General features: G+C 52.0%; 1 protein-coding gene across 1 annotated transcript in view; it reads right to left on the bottom strand.

Moving 5' to 3' along the window:
* Positions 1–21: 21 nt before the first annotated feature.
* Positions 22–12,867, bottom strand: part of bmp1a (bone morphogenetic protein 1a) — a 31,931-nt gene continuing 19,085 nt past the window's right edge. Inside the window, exons 8-20 of the mRNA XM_030357710.1 lie at positions 11,641–11,756; positions 11,184–11,286; positions 10,453–10,569; positions 9,598–9,743; positions 8,977–9,172; positions 8,641–8,766; positions 6,840–7,000; positions 6,214–6,394; positions 5,772–5,897; positions 5,443–5,570; positions 4,741–4,954; positions 3,977–4,227; positions 22–1,587 (exon numbers count right to left, since the gene is read on the bottom strand). Coding sequence (XP_030213570.1) covers positions 1,453–1,587; positions 3,977–4,227; positions 4,741–4,954; positions 5,443–5,570; positions 5,772–5,897; positions 6,214–6,394; positions 6,840–7,000; positions 8,641–8,766; positions 8,977–9,172; positions 9,598–9,743; positions 10,453–10,569; positions 11,184–11,286; positions 11,641–11,756 — 2,000 coding nt within the window. The 3' untranslated portion in view covers positions 22–1,452. The remainder of the gene's footprint in view (positions 1,588–3,976; positions 4,228–4,740; positions 4,955–5,442; positions 5,571–5,771; positions 5,898–6,213; positions 6,395–6,839; positions 7,001–8,640; positions 8,767–8,976; positions 9,173–9,597; positions 9,744–10,452; positions 10,570–11,183; positions 11,287–11,640; positions 11,757–12,867) is intronic.

The following is a 12,867-nucleotide window of genomic DNA, read 5'->3' on the forward strand; positions in this document are numbered from 1 at the left end:
CAGAAATGAACAGAGCGAGGAGAGAGAGTAATGTAGTATATTGAACACAGGGCCATTGGCCATCCATACACATGAAGAGGCAGATGCAGAGCGTCTTCCTACAGTGGCATTCCATGTTGACACGATGACTACTGAGGCTAAACAATAAATACAGGCTCAGCTTAGTTAAACACTTCATTGTACACCGTGTGTAAATAAACACTGAAACAAACGTCATATCTTTATTACCCCGCGTCACAGGGCACACACTCACACATGTTCAAGTATGCCTGAGGAACTAAACGGAGCAATTGGAAAAATAAAAAATTAGGGAATAAAAAGAGATAAAATGCATTTAAAAAATAAGTGAACTGGCATTGCATTTCACAAAAATTCATATGCTTATGATTTTGGAGCAATTCACTGTAAAGTGCTAACTGGTTTGATCTGAGGAAGAAAAGAAAAAAACATGTTCCTCATGTGAACTGATCACACACACATCACATCACCTTACACATGGAGGTACAGCAATCGCCAGTTGTCGGGCAAGCGTTTACCAACCAGAAGACATGGACCACATTTCATGTATTAGTCCTTTAATAAGATAACTGCTTCCTTAAATTTTCCTTGTTAATTTAACAATGAGAATCTGGCCGACTGGCTTTCAGGACAATGCCGGTTACAAATGCTGGTGTTGTCGCTGTACAGCTCTCCTCTCTCCTCTGACCTACAGGCAACGGACCAACATCCAGTATATCAAACCTCAGGTCCAGCACGTCCCGTCCTGGCATGGATAGGGGGTCTTTGAACGAAGGGAAGGGGGGGGGGGGGGGGGGGGGGGGGGGGTCTCCTCTCCTCCTCGTCCCCAGGGGGGGTGTGGTGAGCCGGCCTGACAGAGGCCCGGAGCAGGGCTCTGTCAGACCGATGCCTGCCTGCCTACAGGTCCTGAGTATCGCTGAGGCCTCCGGGCTGCTGCGGCCCGTTACTGGGGAGGCAATGAGTGTTCTTCTCTCGTTTAGCTTTTTCTTATATTTAAAAAATAAAATAGAAAATAAACAAATGAACAAAAAAAACGAGCGGACGGGATGACGTCGTTCATCACCTACCTGCTTCCCCCCCCCCCCCCACCCGGCCCCCTCCCCACACTTAAAAAAAAAAAAAAAAAAAATCCACCTTTAAAGGGATTTCCCCCCCGTCCCACCCGAATTAAAAAACACAAATAACCCCTAAGGAAAGTGAGCTGCAGAATGGCTTTACTCCTCACAGTCTGCGGGGGGCGCTTTGGCCCCTGGGAGCTGAGGTTCGATCGCTGGTCTTTTGGCCGTTCCGTCGTGTCTGCTGATTGGTCCTGCTGGCGGCGGCCGGGGGGGTTCTCTGGGCGGTGGGGGGGGCCGGGGGCCGGCGCCGTCCCCGGGGGCCCTTCGACTTGGCCCGCGCAGCCGCCGCCGCGCGACCCCTTCCGCCCCCCGCTGGTCACTTGCGGGAGTGCAGGGTGTCCTGAAACTTGGTGCTAGTGTAGCGCACGTGGAAGCCCTTCTTGTTGATGGTGTCATCCGAGCGGAACTTGATGACAATGGAGTCGCCTGCAGAGTAGATCTCCTCCGGGGGCTGGACACACACACGGGAGAGGAGGTGTGAACGGGCTGTGTGTTGTGTGTGTGTGTGTGGATGTGTGTGTGTGTGTGTGTGTGTGTGTGTGTGTGTGTGTGTGTGTGTGTGTGTGTGTGTGTGTGTGTGTGTGTGTGTGTGTGTGTGTGTGTGTGTGTGTGTGTGTGTGTGTGTGTGTGTGTGTGTGTGTGTGCGGCGAAAAACAACCTCTTTAATCCAAAACTAATGACTTCTTACAGCGAGCCGCACCGAGAGCCCATTTACTACTGTGCTCTATGATCCCCTCGACTGCAGGAGAATTGGGGATTAAAAGCGTTTTGGAATGCGCCCGCGGCAGAGTCGGGGCCCCTCTGCCAGTACAGGGCCCCCGGCCCCGGGGCCGCTCTCAGAAGCCACTTCGCTGGGGCTGGATGGCTGAACAACGAGTGACAAAGGAGCTGCGTTCACAAACAGTTAACAGCACGCCCGTTCAGCGACACGTTTCAATACGCTTGTTTGTTGTTGTTTGTTTGTGCGAGGATCACATCTCCGCTAAACGTTTTCTATAAACTCCAGCGAGTGAAAGAGGTTTTCCTCTGGGTTTACGAACACTGAATTCAAATCGAGATGCTGGATTGAATGGAATCTAAAAAACTTTTTTGAATGACACTTTATTTCATCACTCTTTCTACATAAAAGCGCTATAATTGTTCCATTTAGAAACCTCAACAAAGAGGTCTTGATAATTGGCTTTTTGTAGCATACATCAAACTGAAATGGTGTCAGGTTATTCCGATCCGTCTTTAAAAAGACATCCTGCGGAGCCAGCTCCCTGGGGCGGCGGGAAAATACGTCGCCGGGGGCAACGCAGCACAGAGACGACATTTCAGCGGAGTCCCGCACTTATTATTAAGTGTGTCAATTAAATCAAGCTGTTCTGTGACCTGTGAGGAGGATGAAGCCTGGCCGATCTAGCTGGTTCTTCTCTGGCTGCGCCGCTCAGGCCTGATTCAACCTCTGTTGCAGCCTGAGGCCCCACTGCACTGACCACTGACAGGCTGTCAGAACGCAGGGAGCACCGGCCGTTTGACGGAGCCGTCCTCCGCCTGCACTATTACCTCAGCCTGCACCCCCCTCAGCAGCCAGCGAACTCAGCCTGCACCCCCCTCAGCAGCCAGCGAACTCAGCCTGCACCCCCCTCAGCAGCCAGCGAACTCAGCCTGCACCCCCCTCACCAGCCAGCAAACTCAGCCTGCACCCCCCTTACCAGCCAGCAAACTCAGCCTGCACCCCCCTCACCAGCCAGCAAACTCAGCCTGCACCCCCCTCACCAGCCAGCGAACTCAGCCTGCACCCCCCTCAACGGCCAAAGACCTCCGCCTGTACCGCTGGCATTGGCAAGTGACCTCAGAGGAAAATCACCAAGCCTTAACATGTCCAGCTTCAACTCACCCAGCTTCAACTCACCCAGCATCAACTGAACCAGCATCAACTCACCTAGCATCAACTCATCCATCTTAATCTCATCCATCTTAATCTCATCCATCTTAATCTCATCCAGTTTAATCTCATCCATCTTAATCTCATCCAGTTTAATCTCATCCAGTTTAATCTCATCCAGTTTAAACTCATCCATCTTAAACTCATCCAGTTTAAACTCATCCAGCTTAAACTCATCCAGCTTAAACTCATCCAGCTTAAACTCATCCAGCTTAAACTCATCCAGCTTAAACTCATCCAGCTTAAACTCATCCAGTTTAAACTCATCCAGCTTTAACTCATCCAGCTTTAACTCATCCAGCTTTAACTCATCCAGCTTTAACTCATCCAGCTTTAACTCATCCAGCTTTAACCCGCTGATTAAAAGAGAGCCCAGTGGAGGGAATATAAATACCAACCCCCCTGGAAGTTTAGGAAGGTCCTTTTAACGCCTTAACGGATCAAGGCTGAGGCTCAGCGAGGAGCAGCTCCTGTTTTTTTACTGGTGTACGATACGGAGATATCTCCAATCAGACAACCAGGGATTTATCACAGCGGCTACCTCTTATCTGAGGTAAAAGAACGGATGCACGTCAGATAAGCACCGAAAACCACTTTGGACATTCATGTGTCCCGGCAATCAATATCACACCGAGTGTAGTGTACGCACCCATGAAGAAATGTTATATCTAGAGTCCTAGTAAACAATAGATCTGGCGTTGCTAAATAAGGCACTTACACCTGACACTTAAGCCTACCAGACGTCCTGGACGTTTAAAAATAAGAACAGTTGGGAGCATCAGTCCAGACTCGATCAATATCTTTTGGGAACATTTCCGAACGGGCTTCCAGCGGAGAGGGGGGCGGTGGTGTGTGTGTGTGTGTGTGCGCGTTGTGGTGTGTTTCCATGGCAACCAGGCCGACGGCTTACCCCTGAGCCGCAGTAGCGCCCGAGCCGCGGGGACTTGATGTCCCCGCCATCAAACAGCTCCATGTAGTCGTAGCCGCAATCCGCCTCCTCCTCGATCTCGAAGGTCTGGAAGATCAGCTCAACGCCGTAGCCCTTCTCCGCCACCAGCACCCACTGGCAGTCCGACGCGCCAGGGTAGTTGTTGTCCCCGAACTGGGCGTGCGAGAAGAGGTCCTTGGTCTTCACCTCCGCCTTCAGACGCCCGCCGCACTCTGAGGAGCAGGAGGAGGAAAACAGAGCTCACATCCAGGAACACGCTCGCCTGGTGAACGACCTGCTGCAGAGAGGTGGCCGCGATCGCAGCTCTCTGTCATGACGGCTCGCGTTATTTTGGCTGGTTGACGGCGAGACATGCTCCGACTTAACGTCACCTCGATGGGATAAACTGCCGCTTAATGTACGCACTTATGTACGTTGTACGTCCTTACACTTAAAATAGTACATTGTGTAGCATCTTATCCTTAGCATCTTTGTTGTGTACAGGGAATGGGTTAACCTAGCGATTATTAGTGCTTGGCACTTGGTTCTGTGAACATCGTTACTTTACAGACAGCAATATAGTGTTTCTCTTTCTTCGGACAAATGGACTTATCGTAAGTCGCTTTGGATCAAGCATCCGTTAATGCCCGACATGTTAATGCAAAAGAAAGCTACAACTAAATAGAATCGGTTCCCAAGGGGCTGAGCGTTGAGCCTCAGCGTCTGCCGCCTCCCGGGCCTCGTACCTGCGGAGTGGGACGCCTCGAAGCCCTTCTTCTGCACAGAGTTGTCAGAGAAGAAGCGGATGAACAGCTTGTTGGCGCTGGAGGTGATGGGTAAGGGCTCCTTGGTGCCGCAGAAGCGACCCAGGCTGGGGGCCTTCCCGTCCCGGCCGTCGTACACCTCGATGTGGTCGTAGGCACACTCCAGGTGGGCCTCCATGTCCATCTCGTTAAAGGCCTGAACAATCCCAGCCCAGAGAAAATAGCTCATTAAAGGCCTGATCAATCCCAGCCCAGAGAAAACCACTTGTTAAATGCTTGGCCAATCCCAGCCCAGGGAAAAACGCTTGTTAAAGGCCTGACCGATCCCAGCCCAGAGAATACATCATTCAGATAAGAATTGGAGAGATCCACCATATTGTAGGACGATGGAGCTTGCTTACTGCACAGAAACATTGCCTCCGCTGGTGGCAAGATCTACTAATTAAACTAGCTGTTTTGTCAGAATTAGTTTTGTACAGAATATGATGACAGAAGCACATTATTCCCCAATTAGAATTTGGCAGCAACCACCAAAGAAGCAAGACAAGACAAGTAGGCACTACCAGAAGACATCAGATCATTAGAGCAGTAATTAGTTGAGGTTCCACCTCCTGCAGTGATACACAAAACGAGACACGTTGGAGGAAGACGAACAAACAAAGGAGAAGGATTCGTCGGCCGTACGATTTTGATGCGGTGTCCCGGCGTGGCGGACAATGCCCAGGTGCAGGCCTTCTTGCTGGGGTATTTATCGGGCCAGTTGGGGCTGGTGATGGTGCCACTGGCGCTGTTCAAAACATGATCACATCCGGCTGCAGGACAACACACAGAGAGGCGGAGATTCAGAACATGGCAGGGCGATGATGGGGCTTTGTTTTTTTAACCACACCTGAGTTGGGAGTTCTCTAGCTCAACGGGCAAGGAGATGTTGTGATAAGATCCTCAGAGGCTGATCCTTAGTGTCCACACACAGTTAAAACCGTCCAATAGGGTGGTCCCAGCCTTGAACCCACCTTCTTTACAGTCGTGTTTGTTCTCGTGCAGCACAAAGCCGCTCCTGCACTGACAGCTGTAGCTGCCGAAGGTGTTGACACACTCGTGCTGACAGCCTCCGTTCTCCTTGGAACACTCGTCCTTATCTGAGGAGCGAGAGAGGCACACACACACACACACACACACACACACACACACACACACACACACACACACACACACACACACACACACACACACACACACACACACACACACACACACACACACACACACACACACACACACACACACAGAATGACAGACAGAGAGCGACAAACACAGAGACACACACCAGCTTAGCAGGATATTTCTCAACTCACTGGAGACTCATCACACTGGAGCTCTGCAAGCGAGTGCAGGGTGCTGTGATTGACATGTCATCGTACTGTGGTCGTGTGGTGAGTGAGAGAGGAAGGCCACCTGAGAAGAACTGCGCCTTGAAGCCCCTCTTGGACACGGTGTTGTCCGACTTGAACTCGATGCGCATGTTGTTGTACTGCGAGGTGATGGCCTCGGGCTTCTCCGCCCCGCAGAACTTCCCGTGCAGCCGGGAGTCGGCGGACAGGCCGCTCCGCACCTCCACGTAGTCGTACTTGCAAACCTGCGGGCGGATAGCGGTTGGGGGACGTTAAAGTACGGCAGCGCACCGCCCTGAGGCGTTTCCCCTGGATCTTCACCCTCTGTTGATAAGCATGTACACGGTGGGAAACCGGGGCCAGCATGCACCCCAATTTCCTTGAAAAGAGAGCCCAAGACTATGGAAGAGGGTTAGAGCCATATGTGAATATTTTTTTCGAGTTCTGTGTTTAAAGTCAGAATTCTCAGAATAAAGACGGAATTCTGAGGATAAAGTCAGAAGTCATTTTATTGTGACTTCGAAGTCAGAATTCTGAGATTAAAGTCAGAAAAATAATCACATGTGGCCCTGATCCTCTTCCGTAAAAGACCTAAAATCAATGAAAATAGAAATATGAACAGCAATACGCCTGTGTGGGAACACAGAACCTACCCACCCCAAGCCTATTCCTAATAAGACCAGCGCTCACATCATTGCCCTCCGTCTCGAAGACGTCAAAGAGCAGCGTGATTCGGTACTGCGTGGGCGCCACCAGCTGCCAGATGCAGTTCTTGTTGGGGGGGTACTCTCTGGGCCAGCCCGGGCTGGTGATGGAGCCGTTCAGCTTGGTGATGAAGCCGCCGCAGGCCGCTGGGGAGAGGGGAGGGGAGACGGGAGAGAGGGGAGAGAGGGGAGAGAGGGGAGAGAGGAGAGGAGGAGAGAGGAGAGGAGAGAGGAGGGGAGAGAGTAGGGGAGAGAGGAGAGAGGAGAGAGGAGAGAGGAGATGGGAGGGAAGAGAGAGGAGACAGGAGGGAGAGGAGAGAGGAGAGAGAGAGGAGACGGGAGGGAAGAGAGAGGAGACAGGAGGGAGAGGAGAGAGGAGAGAGAGAGGAGACGGGAGGGAAGAGAGAGGAGACAGGAGGGAGGGGAGAGGAGAGAGAGAGGAGACAGGAGGGAGGGGAGAGGAGAGAGAGAGGAGACAGGAGGGAGGGGAGAGGAGAGAGAGAGGAGACAGGAGGGAGGGGAGAGGAGAGAGAGAGGAGACAGGAGGGAGGGGAGAGGAGAGAGAGAGGAGACAGGAGGGAGGGGAGAGGAGAGAGAGGAGGGAGAGGAGGGAGAAGAAGAGAGATTACCTGGGTTGCTAAATGGTCTAGGTCAAAACCATCTCTCTTAACCGTCTACTAGGGGTATTGAATAGAACTGGAGCAAAATGTAATACATATACCCGTAGGCTTATTGCTTTTGTTAAGCTCACAATGCTAAAGCTTTCGGTAGTTTGTCATTTGTTTATCTTCCCTTTGACTCCCTGGGAGAGGTTTTTAGACTAACTCTATGCAGCAGTGCCCATACAACGGACGTTCCCAAAATAATTCTTAGGATTGAAAAACCCTGGAGATCCTTATTTTGTAACTGTTTCAGCCAGGTCAAGCTGGCCACATTGAGCCCAGGCAATATGTTAATCATATACTGTACTAGACCACCACCTGTTTAGATTTAGCAGCCCCATCCTCCCCGTCCCCCCTCTCTAGACACACACACACACACACACACACACACACACACACACACACACACACACACACACACACACACACACACACACACACACACACACACACACACACACACACACCCCTTCTCTGGGTTGATTGCATTCTCACATTAATTTGTAAAAATGTGTATTTTTCATATCAAATTAATGTGTCACAACTTAAAATGTCCTGTATAGTGTAGGGAAGTGTAGTGTAGTGAAGTCTGTGTTCATCTAGGGGCAGACTTTTTATGATTTTACCAAACACTAAACAAAGGAAGAAACACATACATTCCTTAGGTTTAAGTATATACACACAAAATAAATAGGGTGCTTACTCTAAGTATTTTAGGCTCAGTTTTAAAGGGTGTTTTGTGAGCTGTATCCAACGAAACCTCAACTGAAAACCTAATAAAATCACATTTGCAGGTGTGAAGGTAAATACTTAAAATTGTTCCTCAGAATAGTGCAACAGTGCAGTAAAGCTTTAAAGTCCCCTCACATGACACAAGCACAAAGGAAACCTGTAGCTAATCACAGCCCTCCAGTAAAGGGTATTCACCACGTAGCACCGCAGTTATAGAGCAGCGACAGTAAAAAGGCGAGAGCAACCATTGCTCCTAGTAAAGACACACAGGAATCTGCCCCCGTCTCCTCTCTGGAGGTCTTCAGCAGCAGCAGCAGCAGGGCTGGGCTGTGTAAACGAGCCAGCCAGGAGGAGAAAGGAGGCGCAGGCCCTCCGTTCTTTCTCTGCACTCACCCTCACAGCTGCGCTTGTCTGCGGCCAGCTCGTAGCCGGGGTCGCAGGCGCACTTGTAGCTGCCCAGCGTGTTGACACAGCGTTGCTCGCAGCGACCGTTGTCAGGCTTGGAACACTCGTCCATCTCTGGAACGGAGAGCAGGGCAGGTTAGGACCGTACAGGACAGTGTGGGTGTGTGTGCGTGCGCGTGTGCGTGGGCGTGTGCGTGTGTGTGCACGTTCGCAGAAGTAAAGGTCGGGAACATGTCACTGACCTAAACAAATGTTGATACCCCCTTAAGTCCGTCCCCCCCCCCCCGCCCCCCCTAAAAAGGTTCACCACCTGTGACCTCTGACCTTTGAAAAAGTTGGCGGCAAAGCCGGCCTTGTTGACGGAGCCGTCGGACACAAACTTCATCCACAGCTGGTTGGAGCTGGTCTTGATGTCGTCGGGTTTATCGTAGCCACAGAAGCGTCCCAGGAGGGGGCTGCTCTCCGTGAGCCCGTCACGCACCTCCAGGTAGTCGTAGGCGCAGCTGTCGTGGCGTTCGATCTATCCGGTGGGAAGGAGCAAGGGGATTCATGGTGTCCGTACTGATCTCAACGGGCCGGCTGAGGGAACGGACTTCAGCGGTGGCACTGAGCAGAGCAGGGTTCAGTCAGCAGGATTTGCGGTGGATGCATTTGGCACTTTGGTGTTTGTATCGAGTTCAACTCTGCAGGTTAACCGAGCAATAAATTCGGTGCTTCTAAAGCGAGAGAATGAAAAATAGCCCTATTGTGTTTAATGGCACTCTTAACTCACTGACTATTTCAGTGGCTATCCAAGGACAAATGTACGTCTTCTTGGAGTGGAGCATCTGTCTCCTACGCTCATGAGTTTCAAGACGGGCGTGAACGCGCGGGACATTGACTCCCGGGGACTCTTACAACCACCGATGTTGGAACGTGTGGGTGTCGCACTACTTGGCGCTTTACCTCAAAGGACTGGAAGGTGAGGCCCACGTGGAAGCCCGAGGCCACCGAGATCTTCCACACGCACACTTTGTTGGGCCGGTAGTCGTCGGGGTAGTTGGGAGACTGGATCTGCCCGTTGTCCTTCCGCACCTCTCCGCCACAGATCGCTACGCGTCAGGGAGGAGGGAGAGGAGTTAAAACGCCGTTGGGATGCGGGCAGCACACGCCCCGTGTCCTTCAGGGCGGCATGTGGTTGACGTGGCCGTGCTTACGCAACACAGATTATCTACGTTGACCTCAACGCACCAGATGATGCTGTTCACATAATCAAACACACATGCACGCATTTTCTCTCTCTCTCTCCCCCCCATAGTGCTCATTCTGGTCTGGAGACGTTAAGGGCCGTGAGCCGGCAGTGATTAATACAGAGAACAAGACGCATCAGCAGCCAAGGAGCCTTGCTGATCATCTCTCTAGAGAAGCTCTTCTGGGGGGGGGGGGGGTCATATCGCTGGATGGGTCTAGGGGTGAGGGGGGGTCACTGAGGGGGGGTCTAGGGGTCAGGGAGTGAGTGACAGAGGAGGGAGATGGGTCTAGAGGTGAGGGGGGGTAACTGAGGGGGGAGATGGGTCTAGGGGTGAGGGGGGGTAACTGAGGGGGGGGGGTCTAGGGGTTAGGGGGTGAGTCACAGAGGAGGGGGAGGGGAGATGGGTCTAGGGGTGAGGGGGGTAACTGAGGGGGGGGGTCTAGGGGTTAGGGGGTGAGTCATAGAGCAGGGGGGAGGGGAGATGGGTCTAAGAGTGAGTCAAAGTGGGGGGGGATGGGTTTAGGGGTGAGGGGGGGTAACAGAGGGGTAGCAGTGGGTCTACTGCTCACCTTCGTACACAGCGGAGAAGCCCTTCCCCACCCAGTTGCTGCTGGTGCGGAACTCGATCCACAGCCGGCTGTCGGTGGAGATGATGGTGTCAGGCAGCTTGTCTCCACAGAAACGACCTGGTGGGGACACACACACACACACACACACACACACACACACACACACACACACACACACACCAGGTATGGCTCCAGTAATTTGCGGCGTATTCGTGGCATTCTCATATGGGTTCACGATGAGTCAGATGGGAATGATAGAGGACTGCAACATCTTGAACTCCTTAAGACTTTCTGCTGCACACTATTGTCGGTGGACAATAGGGCCGTGTTCAACTTGGAAAAACCGTTGGTTCGACAGACACACACACACACTCACACACACACAACCTATGTTTCAATTTGCTCCAATTCATTAAGCTATAACAATACACACATCAGTCCTGTATCCGGCTGTTTTGCAACGGCTGAATGTTGGGCGGCAGCGACTACAGAGGACTGCAGAAACAATGGAGGCGTCTCGCAGCTCTGAAATACTTGGCAGTAAAACTCTAGAGTTGGAGCCCGCAGATGCTGGACACATGTTCCTCATGAGAACGGCTTGAGGATCTGTTCCACTTATCCTACAGGCTGCAGAGGCTTGTTAACCCACAGCCATGGAGTGTGTAAAGCAATCTGCCCTGTAAAGCAATCAGCCAGGGTAAAGAAGACGTCCTACACATGTACATGCTGACCTTTGAGCGGGGCCTTCCTCCAGTAGCCATCCCTGATCTCCACGTGGTCGTACCAACACAGGTGGCTCCTGTACAGGTCCATGGACGTGAAGTTCAGAATGATCTTCAAAACCAAGAGAACATGATTACACACACACACACACACACACACACACACACACACACACACACACACACACACACACACACACACACACACACACACACACACACACACACACACACACACACACACACACACACATGTCAATACTACTGCTTATATACTAATACCACTACTACATTTTAAAATACCACACCTTCAGTCATTATCAGCATTATACGTTTGGAAGCAGCGCTGAACTACCAGCTGAGAGCGGGCTCCAGGCAGGGGGCTCTGTGAGCAGGGGGCCCGTGGCTCTGTGAGTGGGCTCTAGGTGGGGGGCCTCTGGCTCTGTGAGGGGCCACACAGACGTACCTTCTCCCCCGGCGTGACCGAGATCCTCCAGACGCAGTGCATGTAGGCCGAGTAGCCGTTGGGATAGCCAGGAGACGAGAAGTTCCCACTGCTCTCCTGGAGGCTGTCCCCGCATCCTGACACACACACACACACACACACACACACACACACACACACACACACACACACACACACACACACACACACACACACACACACACACACACACACACACACACACACACACAATAACGTCATGGGTAGGCAAACTAATTGATTAGTTTCCCCTTCAACAACACCTGAGCCGCCAGGGCCAGCTGCGCAGACAAACAACCACCGTAGCGAATCCCTCCCCTACCCAGGGCTGCAGGCCAGCTACACTCGGATATGAAGGGTAGCAGCAGAAACGTGTTCTAAAGAAGGTCCACGTGCCGCCTGTTACCCCCCTCCATCACCGCCAGCACCCCAACCCCCCTTCACCAGCATCCCCACCATCACCCGCCCCCTGTCCTCCACCACCTGCTGCACCAGTCCTCTCCTCCAGGTGATCACCACACCGAGAGAAAGGACACTGTGTGGTGTTCTGCCGCCGAGCGTCTTCTAAATTAAGCCCCTGGAAGTCTATTAATACCCAGACCTGTGGGGGAGCAGATACATTATGTACATGATGCGGCGTGAGAGAACATGCTGCACCGAGCCTCTCCCTCCTCACACCGCCTCAAGGACGGGGGATCGATGGTCAGGGGTAAGAATAAAACAGGAAGAGCGATGGAGAAACCGTAGACATTTTCCGGCTGGTACTGTGCACCGTTTTGGCCTCCAGGATTTCCTTCCACTTCCAGGATCTGGACTAGTTTAAATGTGTGTGAGGATGTTGAGCGCTTGGAGCTCCATTCAGACTCCTTTCATAGAGTGGAAATCAGTAAAGATCACTGTCTGGAGACTGGATGAGCCCTTCACTGGGCATGGAGAGTGGTTACCTACACGTCTACCGCTGGAGTTCACAGCTCTGTGAAATTAACAGTTTAGAGCCGTTCTGTTTGGGTCTACCTCGCTTTAGTCTAAAACGTATGAAGCTGTGGAGAAACTGTCTGAAAGCGCTCTTCCAGAGTGGTCGTTTTCTGTCTGGCTCGTTCCAGCCAGTCTGCGTGGGTTGTGGTGACGCCCCTCACACTTGCTCCTCTGGAACCACTGTGCGTGCGTTTTCTAAGCCCTTGACTTCTATTTGGTTGCCTCCTATAAATA

Source organism: Gadus morhua, chromosome 6, assembly GCF_902167405.1.
Source record: "Gadus morhua chromosome 6, gadMor3.0, whole genome shotgun sequence".
Lineage (NCBI taxonomy): Eukaryota > Metazoa > Chordata > Actinopteri > Gadiformes > Gadidae > Gadus > Gadus morhua.